Source organism: Calidris pugnax, unplaced genomic scaffold (assembly GCF_001431845.1).
Source record: "Calidris pugnax isolate Ruff unplaced genomic scaffold, ASM143184v1 scaffold199, whole genome shotgun sequence".
Lineage (NCBI taxonomy): Eukaryota > Metazoa > Chordata > Aves > Charadriiformes > Scolopacidae > Calidris > Calidris pugnax.
Genome location: NW_015090970.1, coordinates 919,584 through 930,773, shown reverse-complemented (window position 1 = coordinate 930,773; position 11,190 = coordinate 919,584). Strand labels below are relative to the sequence as shown.

The 11,190-nt window shown below is 45.5% G+C and overlaps 3 protein-coding genes across 8 annotated transcripts in view; 2 read left to right on the top strand and 1 right to left on the bottom strand.

Annotated features, from left to right (window-relative positions):
• Nucleotides 1-174: 174 nt before the first annotated feature.
• On the bottom strand, nt 175-5,595 carry LOC106894257 (chromosome unknown open reading frame, human C19orf44). The gene is made up of 8 exons (XM_014952817.1): nt 5,483-5,595; nt 4,633-5,280; nt 4,022-4,379; nt 3,376-3,452; nt 2,543-3,014; nt 1,628-1,723; nt 1,330-1,496; nt 175-894 (listed from the first exon to the last, which is right to left on the bottom strand). The coding sequence occupies exons 1-8, from the start codon at nt 5,528-5,530 to the stop codon at nt 817-819; spliced, it is 1,944 nt and encodes a 647-aa protein (XP_014808303.1). The 5' UTR covers nt 5,531-5,595; the 3' UTR covers nt 175-816.
• A 237-nt stretch (nt 5,596-5,832) lies between these two features.
• On the top strand, nt 5,833-7,123 carry CALR3 (calreticulin 3; the record flags this gene model as incomplete). Its single annotated transcript, XM_014952796.1, is given in 8 exon segments — nt 5,833-5,895; nt 6,089-6,200; nt 6,342-6,472; nt 6,474-6,528; nt 6,633-6,695; nt 6,818-6,963; nt 7,042-7,116; nt 7,118-7,123. Coding segments are annotated over 8 exon segments (651 nt in total), but the record flags the coding sequence as incomplete, so codon positions are not given.
• Nucleotides 7,124-9,000: 1,877 nt separating this feature from the next.
• The window catches only part of EPS15L1 (epidermal growth factor receptor pathway substrate 15-like 1), a 44,955-nt gene continuing 42,765 nt past the window's right edge, over nt 9,001-11,190 (top strand). For all 6 annotated transcript variants that reach the window (XM_014952853.1, XM_014952852.1, XM_014952851.1 and 3 more), the window contains exon 1: nt 9,001-9,122. In XM_014952853.1, coding sequence (XP_014808339.1) covers nt 9,093-9,122 — 30 coding nt within the window. In that variant the 5' untranslated portion in view covers nt 9,001-9,092. The remainder of the gene's footprint in view (nt 9,123-11,190) is intronic.

Sequence of the window (11,190 nt, the reverse complement as noted above, 5' to 3'; positions counted from 1 at the left end):
TGTAACTGTTTCCAGAGACCACCAGCTGAAGATGTTAGGCCCTTACACTGCACTTCCACCCCCCAGCTCCGCGTGGTGGTAACCTCTTGCGGAGTCATTTGTTTGTATAAGCAGAAACCCTCTTCAAAGCAGTCAATTTAATATGGTGAAATATCAGTTTGTTCTAGATCTGCTGTAGTTGTGGAACTGTAACTGTCTGTGAATCGGCATACACCACCTGTATGTTATCAACTTGTGAATTTTATTGTTTTGCCTTCCAATAAACACTTTTTTTTTTTAATAAAAATAAAATGGCAGCCCATATTTCAGAGTGGATTCCCCTAATTGGCTATAAGCCTTCCCTGTCTTGAGTTTATCTTAACTTGGCATATGTTTGAGTTTGTAGTAACCTGACAAGGCTAATTATATATAAACACTGTTTAAATATGGCACTAAAGTTGGGATATGGTATTGTTCTGCTGTGCCCACAGTCCTCAGGTGCTGCAGTACAGACTCACACTTCTCTGTCACCACAAATCACACGAGCCACGTGATAAATCCGTGTGTCACCATCATTTCTGCACTGCCTGCAGAGAGAACTGTCTGCTGGGTTTCTTTTTTGCTGAACACTGACACAGTCTGGCTGAAGGTTCCTGCCTCTACTACGTACATTAGTAAAAAATTCAGACGTAGAAAAATAAATTATTTATAATAAGATCATAGCAGTTAGTACAAATCCTTCCAGTACATAGTTTATAACTTATCTGCACAATTTGGAAGGGTTTCTAGTTCCAGCTTGAGGTCTGTAAATGTAGATTTTGCTTAAAATGTGAGGAGTCAAAGCTCCTGTGCTTTCCGAATTTCTTCACGTGCTTGCTCAATTGTTAGAGGTGGGGATTTGTGATTCTTGATGTACTGAAAAAAAAAATAAACACATACACATTTCTTTCATATGTAGATAGATAAATTCTTTCTACTATTTAATGAACCTTCATGTCAAGATACCTGCACTTTTCTGTACTGGCACCAGAAGGTGATTCTTCTGTTGCAATATTAGTAAGATCCGTGCTGGTCTGAGGACAGGTAAATGCTACAGCAGAAAGTTTATTCTTTTAAAACTACAGCCTCCAGTAAGACTTTAAGGTTTTTTACTGTATAAACTCCTGGCTTGTTATAAATAGGTGCACAAGCATTACAGTATTCTTCTATGAAGTAATATATTCAAGGATTATATAAACTTTATCCGATTAATGAATAATACACAAAGAAAATCTGTTTACTGCAAATACTAGAAGGGTTTGGAAAGGAATAAATATCTATGATAGACTGGGCAGCAGCCTAGAGAAATACCTCTTTAGCCTCTTCCAGGGTGTGGTAGTGGAACCTCTCCTGCTCCAGCGACTCCACGAGGGAGAAGTGAAGGTGGTGAATGTTCTCTACAAACTGCTGGGTCAGCATCAGGTGCTGTTTCAACATGGCATTTAAAACCAGAACGGAGGGGCTGTACGCTGTCAGGGCTGCAAGGAACAGAGAGAGTGTCCTTTGGTGACACATTACAGGCAGAGGGTAAGGGCTGAGCAATCCCAGCAGGGCTGAGATGCATAAAATACAGTGAAATAGAATAGTAAGAAATGTTTTTTTTCACTACCTTCTACTGCGTCCGTGCTGATGACGTGGCTGGCAATAGGTATGGGATCAATGTAGCTGTTTCCTACAGGTGGGTCCAAAACTGCAGAGGTGTTTGCTGGGTACAGGAAAACAGAGTTACTGGGTCTGGAGGGTGGGAAGGTTTAGCACTAGAACTTGGATCACCTTCAGCAGGCTCCTGGGACAGCGGTTGCTTTAGAGCCTAATGGGGAATTCTGTCAGCTAAAACCACGCTGAAATAGCTCTATGATCTCCACAGTGGCTGTATTCTTACATTCACAACACGTGCCATGGCAAAAGGCATCTTTTCTAACTCTAGACAGAGTGAAAAATAAAGGTTTTTGTACTTGAACGAAGCTCCTGTTTTCAAGATCACCCGAGTTACATTTTCTCCTCCTCAAATGTGGCAAGAAGTGGCTCTTAACGCTTTTTCCTTTCGGTAACGAGAGGTAGGAAGGAGCCACCCCTCAGAAACAAGCAATAGTCATGTCAGTCTTTGCTAAGTGGGGCCATAGCACCTTCCCAAGAAATAAATACAATGCAAAAAAGAACTCTATGATGGGTGATCACTTCAGTAACACCACAACAGTATCGTTTACAATAGCAAAGATACAATAGAAATGCTGAATTCTATTTGAGAATATTACTCTGGCTAACACTAGCTCATCCACCCAGAGTTCCTGTTGTGGGTTTGGCTTTTTTTTAAGCAAAAACCAGTTCCAAGTTCTTATTCTGTTGGCCAATCTCAACCTTTTCTACAGTCAGCACATCAATGTGTTGGGCTTTAGAAAGATTTTAATTTAATGTCAGCTCGGGGAAGCTAGTACTGAAACTAAGAACTCTACCAATGCTGATTAGGCTGGCGTATAAAATAATGTAAGAATTGCCTGAATAGGGCAATATCTTGTGAACTCACTCTTTGCCCAGCTGTAGGTGAAGGGAGGATCCACTGTCTGAACTGCAGTTTCTCTGACAGTGACTCCCTGTCCCTGGGCACGCCGCTCTCTGCTACGTAAAGGTGATGATGCTGAAGGTGAGTGTTTTCCAGAGTACGTGCGGCTCTCGGAGTGTTCCTCTGGCATTTTTGATCCAGATTCCCCATCTGTTGTAGACAGAGACCTTTCAAAGTCTTCAGAATATTCTGTATTAAGAGTTCTCTCGTCATGATCAAGATAATCCTGTTTGTGTCTAGGAAAATCTGCAGAAACTCCACTTAAATGCTCGGAGATTTCAGCTTCAGTCACAGTTTTTTCAATATCCCCTTCAGAAGCATCATTCACATCAGTTACTACACTTGTCATTTTAAGAGAAGTTTGGTCTTTTTCCACCAGGAAATAATCTTTTTTTGGATTTCCGTTTGATTCTTCAGTAATTTGGATGTCTGTCCCCTGTAAACCAAAACCCTGATATATTAGGAGAATCAACAAAATATAACATAGAATATACCTCCATTATTCTTCATCCCTTCTACTGCCTATCACCGAGCACTACTATATTAGGCAATAAAAATGTTCTCTTTTGTGTCACCACACAAACTGTGCAGTGTTTTTACACTGAGTAAGGCAATGCAGGCACTAAAGAAAGAATTTGGTCAAGTTTCAGTACTGTAAAATCCTGCTCTAACCCTTACATCCATCGAGATATGCCCACCTCGGGTGGCTGTGAGTAGAAATATTCATTTCAGACTGGTCACCCTCCACCAAACAGTGGCAGAAGGGAAATAGGTGCTACTGGGGAATTTCTACTTACATTCTGCTTTAATTCTGCTGCCTCACTGCTGACATTCGGTGCCAAATCATCAAGGCTCAGGATATTCAGTCTGAAATCTGCAATCAAATGACATGAGAATTTGCATGAAAACTACACTCTGCTTTCCCTTAAGAGAGAAAAGTGGGGAAAAATAAGCATTCCTTGTTTAAAGCGTAATATTAAAAAGTAATAGCCATCAATCACTCTAAATCTATACCTTTGCAGCAGCTCTTTCTAAAGTTTCCTCCTTTCCTGACAGTGGATCTGCCAACCCAAGGTCAAGAGATTCTGGCTGCCCCTCATTTACACTTGTTCTCACTCAGACTCATTAGTATGTTGTCCCACTCATCTATGAAAATTATTCCAAATGTTGTAATTGTTTTAACATCATAATTAAGTGTCACCCGGGGAAGAAGCATTAAACTGAACCCATTCAATCAAAACCCATGAAAAATACAAATATATTACACTCAACAAAAGAAACAGATCAATATAATTCCTTTGATAAAGCCTTGGTTTATGTAAAATTGCACTATTGAATCTTTTCAAAGTGAGTATTTGCCCATGTTTATTACTAAATTTATTAGTAGATTATTAGTACAATTCATGCCAAGTCTACTGAGACAATATTTTAGAACTAACTTACCGTTTGAGCTGCTGCTGGTTGAATCTTCTGCATCATCTGCTTTTGAAAACAATTCGTCTAATGATTTTATTTCACTTCTGTCACTGTCAGATGATATTTGGCTTTGCTTGGTGTTGCCTTTTCTGGGCAGAGTAACCTTTACAGTACCATCCTTCATGGAAGAAGACAGCGATTGAGATCTTGTATTATGTCGTACCGACAGGTTTCTGCTGGATGCTGAAGGTGTTGGTGAGTTAACTCTACCAAAAACATTTTTCTCCGAGTCTTTGCTATGAAAATGAGATTTTTTAGATACTTCTGTCGGTGAAATTTCCTTATGAGATGGAGGGGGCATTCCCGATGAAACTGGAGTCTTACTCTTTTGAAAAAGATGAAAAAGAGATTTATGTGTTACTTCATTATGGGTAGATCACTAAAAAGGAAAACAAATTATAGTGGGTAAACTCCAGGAATTTTCAAATGTGAATTGAAGTTAAATCATATCCTGAGCAAGCCACAAATGCAAAATTAAAATTTTATGGCGTTATCTATATAAAAAGTGACCAAGCAATTTAACACAATTTCATAAATGTGTAAATAAAACCACATAATACAGTGAAGTCCATATTTACCTTTCCACCCCATTTAGAATCACTGTCAACAACTCTCCAATTCTTATTCCCACTGGCCAACTCCAACGAGCTCTCCATCAATCCTTTCATTTCCTCTTCATCACTATCCAAACCAAGCTGCTGTTTAACAAGAACATTCTTTTTAGGGCTTTGGATTCTTTCCTCTTCCCTAGAGCAGGCATTACTGAGGGTCATATTTCTGGTGCTACCGGCGGTAGCAGAATTCTTCAGGTATTTCTTGCCCCTTGCACTGCGCTCATGACTGGAAGTGGACGAGAGGGACTCTTCATCCCAAGGCTTCTGGCCCAGGGCAGTGGTTTGCAGTTCCATCTGCTTTTTTCGATTCATGATTTTGCTTTCCAGCTGTGCCACTTTCCTCAGAGCCGAGCTCGACCGTGTGCGGGAAGCGTCGCCCGCAGCGCTCTTGGCTACGTCTCTGCTCGCTCTCTGCACGGTGCTTCCTGAAGTCTGGCTCCAGGGGCTTCCAAGTAGGTTTTCATGGCGCACCTTTAGGAACCTGCTCCGGCAGAACGGAGCTCTCCCGGTTCCCTCCAACGCTGTGGCAGCCACAGGGAAGTCGCTACAGGAGCGAGGAACCACGCTGCGCCCGGCTGGGAGGGTTCTCCCGCGGGGACCATCGCTGCGTCCCTGCCCAGAAGAGGATGCAAAGAGAAGAGCCCTCAGAGGTGGAGGCAGACGGCCCGGTTCAGCTCCCAGCCCCGCAAACCGAGCAGTCACCCCCGCTCCCGCCCTCCTCCCACTCCCCGTGTGGGCCCTCCCCACGCGCGGCTCAAACACCGGCCCGGGGACAGATAGAAGGCGGCGGCCGGGCCGAAAGCTGCCCCCTCACCTGCCCTCCGCCCGCGGGTGCCCTCTGCGCCCAAGCGATCGCCGCCATCCGGGAGAGAGCGCCCTGAGGCGGTGCCGGCTCCTCCAGGCCGCGGCCACAGCGGTCGGCGCCGCGCCGTATCCCGGAGACCGCGACTCCTCAACATCCCGCCCCCTCATTGGCTTCACGCAGAGTCCCCTCCCTGCGAGCTAGCCAATCCCAAGAAAGCATACTGAGAAGGCCGACTACAAACCCCAGCATGCATCTCGCCGCGCGGGCACGTGACAGCCCGCTCCTCCCTCGGAGGGCGTTAAACCAATCGGATCCCGTATCCTAATAAATTAGGAGAGCGTAGCCAATCAGAGCCAAGTATGAACAGGGTGGGCCCCCGAAGGCGCGAAGCCGGCGTTGGTCGGAGGCGCGAGGCCGTGACGGTGTGAGGGCGGAGGCCAAGATGGCGGCAGGAGCGCCCCGGCTGCCATGTTGCTGGGGCTGGCCCTGCTTCTCGGGGCCGCGCTGGGCTCTGGACGGAGGTTTGGCGAGGAGAGAGGGGGCAGTAGGGCAGCAGTTGGTGACAGAGGGAGCCCGGCACACCGACCATGCTCGTTGACCCTGCTGGTGTTGCAGGACGCTGGGAGAAGCCTGGAGAAGAAATGGATGAATTCTGAGCACAAGGCAGACCTTGGGAGATTTAAACTCGCTGCAGGGAGTTTTTACTGAGATCCAGTGCAAGATAAAGGTATGTGGGTGTCATTCAACATATGCTATGGGAACCAGCTTGAGAGCTGGGGATTTGCCTTTATAGATGTGCATGGCAATAGAAGCATTTTCTCTTTACAAATGGAGAAAAATCTAAGTTTGACTACTAATATACTCACAGGTATACAAACGAGTGAAAATTCTAAATTTTATGCTATCTCCTCACAATTTGAGCTATTTAGTACCAAAGGGAAAACTGTGAAACACGAAGAGAAGATGGACTGCGATGGGGGATACGTTAAGATTTTTTCCCTCACGTTTGGATCAGAAGAACCTAAGTGGAGATTCACATCGCTACATCGTGTTTGGTGAGTTTATTTCTTCATTACTGAAATACTGTCACTGCTGCTGTGCAGTTCTTGTTTGTGGAAATGGTAGAAAAAAATATAAAGGAAAACTAATCATCCAACAGCAAAAAAACCCACTGATTGGGATGATCGAATGCAAATTGATGATCCAAATGACATCAAACCTGATATAATTTGCTGTTTATTCTGCATTACTGAATTAATTCATTCCTACTGAATACACATTTGATGTAGTTGAACTGTGCGCCAGTGTTGGTTTTTTAATCTTCCTGTGTTTTGGTGTTTCTTAAGGATTGGGATGAACCTGAATACGTCATGGACACTAATGCTGAGAAACCTGAAGATTGGGCTGATGCTGTGAATGGAGAACAGCATTCAAAAAGGTCAAGAATCCTCGAAAGTGCTATGTCTGTCTTGGTTCTTTTTTACCCCGCTTTAAAAATTCCCTGCCTAATCTGATCAAGAACATGTTGGTGCGTAAAAATGAAATCTTAATATTGGAATCTTGAAAAGGAAAGGGACATAAAGCAGACTGAGGAAGAGCGGGAGAGAGAAGGGGTCACAGAAGAAAAATACTTTGAACAATGCTTTTAAGAAAAAGCTTGAGAGAAAAAAAAAATGTGGAAAGAGTAGAGTAGTGAGGAACACTATCAATAAGCAGGAGCTTTAATTGTTATTTGAAAGAAGGTCATGTTATTTTTACTTAAATGGCTTAGGGATTTTTGCATGTAAGGATTTTGATGGTTTGTTACCAGCTTGTGGAAAGCTTTACCAATAGGGGTTGTATTAAAGCAGAATATTTTTTTTTTAATTCAACATTAAATTTTGTGACTAGTTTCAGTTATTTTTCATAAAAATGCCATAACATAGTTAAATTCTACACAGAAAAGGTTACTATTTTTATTAACTGTATCTTTAACTGCTAAAACATATTAAAAACACCTGTAGTAAAGCACTAGGTTTTGGAACTGTTTTGCGCTTTCAGGGTTTAATAGTAAATGTTAAAACTCATGCTCTTTTTTGCTGAGGAAATACCATAATAAGCTTTTTTATGATATTTCATTGAAAGGTTCAGCGTGTCAGGTGTGCGAAGCGTGTTTCACAACAAACCTCACGCTCCGGGGGAGATAAGCTGTGCTAAGCTGCTGCAGGAACCGTGTGCCTCTCGGGGTTTGGAGGATTATCGTGGCCCCATGGCTGCCACGGACACGGCTCCGGGCGGCTCATTGATGGTTCTGCCCTTGCTCATCTGCTGACAGAACCTTCTAGCGCCCTGTGGGGCCTGAGGGACAGCAGCCTGTCCCTCCACAACTCTTGTGAAATTTAAATGTGTTCAGACAACTCTCTTCCCCTTAAAAAATCAGAGGTGAATAGATACACTGCCTGGAAGATATCTTAAATTATTATATTTTTTTTTCAATAAGATGGTGGGGGAGTTTGAAATGGTGAACGATGAGCTTATTTTTCTGTCTGGCTTGTCGTAACCCACTTCGTAACCTTATTCAGTCACTTCCTTCATCCCTTCTGAGGTTCTTCTGCTCTTTCACGTTTCCTTCCCCTCTCCAAGAACTAACGCTATAAATTCAGCAAAATCTGAAGCCACCCTTCCAGCGCCAAAGGCTTTGCGTTAATCTCTGGGCTGCCTCAGCACGGAGTTTGCTGTGGGAAGAAGAGAGGGAGCGGGAGGATCTGTGGAATCCTCGGTTTCTGGCCTGTGGAGGGACTGAGGTCACATTCTTGTGCTTGTCTGAGTGCAAGACAAGTGTAAAACGATCCCAGTAACGCTGTGGGGTGAAGAATGGGCAGAGCCATTGAAATATGCTGTCGTGACATTGTCACCCTCTACATATTCCTTTTGATTTAGCTTTTATATGACTACAGTGCTTCAGCCTCCTTCAGCCTGCTGTTCAGTATTTACCCGTTCCGGGCAGGGATTTGTTCATTTGATTTAGCTTTTATATGACTACAGTGCTCCAGCCTGCTGTTCAGTATTTACCCATTCCGGGCAGGGATTTGTTCGACTTTGAATATTGATCATAAACCAGAGGAAGCTTAATGGGGTGAGGTCAGTTTTGAGCAGGTTTAGGGTAACGAAGTAAAATAACTAGGTTGGCCCAGGAGAAAGTTGGATGCGGGTCATCCAGCTACAAAAGGTCGATCGGTTACCTTGAAGAGCATCTTTTGGGGCGGCTGCCGTCTCCCCTAGACCCGTTTTGTCCGTAGCGTTGTAGGTAGGTCAGGGCCAGCCCCGCCTGAGGCGGCCATGGCCGGGAGCAGGGCGGCTGCGGGCAGCGGGGGCTGAACCGCGGCGGGACGGGACAGCGGGCGCAGCCCCGCGGGGTGGGGAGCGCCTGCCGGGGACAGATAAACCCTCGCCCGCTTTGTTCCGCCTCCCCGACCCGCTCCCGGGCGGCGGCCCAGCAAGGCCCCGGCCCTCCCTCAGACACCCGCCCAGGCCCGGCCCAGCGGGGCCGCGCGGTGTCAGGCGCGGCCGGGCGGCCTCCCGCCGCCGCTCGCCCCGCCTTCCCCCCGCCCCGGCCGCTGCCCGAATCAGTGGGAGGAAGATGGCGGCGCTCATCCCCCTCAGCCAGCAGGTAACCGGCCGGACCCTACCGGGGCGGGGGGACAGCCGAGGGCGGCTGAGGGGAGACGCGGCCCTCTGGGCCCGGCGGCGGAGGGCCGATCGGGGGGGGAAGGAGGAGCGGGCCCTCCCCGCTGCGGGTCCCGCTCCCGCGGGCGGGTGAAGCCGGGGCCGGGCCGGCGCTGGGGTATAGGCCCTGCCTCTCCCCGCCGCCGCCGGGGAGGGGGCTCGGCCCGCGGGTGGGGAGAGGGTCGGTGCGCGGCGGGGAGCAGGCCTCGGGCCGGGGGGAGCGGCCCCCAGCCGTCGGGCCGGGGCTGAGCCTCCTGGGGCAGGCGCTGGTTCTTCTTTGGGGGCACAAAAGGCGCTGGCGCCCTCCCTTGATGGAGGCCCCGGAGCTGAACCCCTGGGGAAGGAGAAGGGGAAGGGGAAGGGCAGCGCCGAGGCTTTCTGGAGGCTTTCCCTCCCCGGGCTGCAGCTCCTGGGGCTGGGCCGCGGGCGTTGGGGGGCTCTGAGGTGCGGGGCTGGGGCTCGCTGTCTGCTCCGGACTCTTCAAATTTGGTCGCGTCACCCTGTTTTCCTACTTGTAACACGGGGTTAATGTCGCCTGTAGGTGTTGGGGTGTCATGACTGTGCTTAATGTTTGGGAGGTGCACAAGTAGTGTGGCCCCAGCGCGGGTGCACCAGGACAGGACTCGGTGTGAAGGAGTGAAAAGGAGATTTTTCACCCATCAGCAGGAGAATATGAGGGTTCTGAGGGGAGGAGAAGAGCCTGGACCTTGGAGCTTGTCTCCACAAGGAGCGTGGTTTGCCTCTGGGAGAGGCTGTGCTTCAGCTCTGCATTAATGCTTGGGATCTTTGGGTAGATTTTTGTTGTTATTCTTGTTACAAGGTTCTTGATTAACTTCTCACCCAAATAACTCAGACCTGAACAATGTGATTACTGTTTATTCTTTCCCGTATTCCTATGAAGATAGTCAGTTTACTTATTTCTTTCAAAACAAAAGCAGCAACACCCCACCACCCTCCAAGGCCTTGAAGTTAAAACTATTTTCTACGCTGTGGCTAGGCCAGTCAGGAATTCAGAACAACTGCTGTTGATAGTTCAAATTATTTAAATTTATCAATTTCCTTTTAATAATTGACTTTTATTTGTGATGCTCTGAAAATTTATCTTTTAATAGAGTTATGTGATGCTTGGGTAATACGTAGTTCGCTGTGTATCCTATTAAGAGAGCGCACCGCTTTTTAGCTTCTGGATAGCAGTAGGAGTCCTGTTTAAAATCTCTTTAATTAAACGAACATGCTCAGAAACACCTGAAAACACCCATGTACATGCAGACTGCTACCAAAAGTTTTCAAGAGAAATAATGTGGTGCAAAATATATCCATAGAATAAACTCTGGACTTGAAAGAGTTTGTTGTGGAACTTCTATCTTCTATAGTACATTGACAAAATATCTCAAATATTTATTATATTAGATATCCTCCTTCTGTGTTGTTTGCATTCTAATTGATATTTGAGAGACTGGCATCAATGGCATTTTATTTTGTGTAACGTTATCTATTATCTTTATGAAACAGCGCTGTGTTCTGTGAACATATCAGTAATTTTGGGTACTATTTTACAGCTTACTTATTGGAAGCATTCTAGGTTTCAAACTTTTTTTTTCTCTATTGAACCGTGAAGTGGAATTTAGCTGTAATCAGGGCAGTAAGCAGAATTTCCTTAGAAATTAATAAACTTCCTCTTTTAATAGCCTAGATTTCATGATTAATGCAGAGATACATGCTGGTTATAATAAATGCCAGAAATGGCATTAAAAAGAGTAGGAGAGGTTACACGTGCTGTCAGGTTGAAACACGTTCACTCAGAAAGATATAAAATAAGAATTTTGATAGTGACATATTAGGAGCTGTAAACAACATGGGTAGTTCAAGCATGTGAAAGTGTTTAATAATATTTTTTCTCGTAAATTAATTTTATTATGGTTCTATCCTATAAAATTAATGGTTTTATGATATTTTTATGGAAGATATTTTATTTTATTTACCTGTCTAACTTAGAGTATGCAAACCAGCAT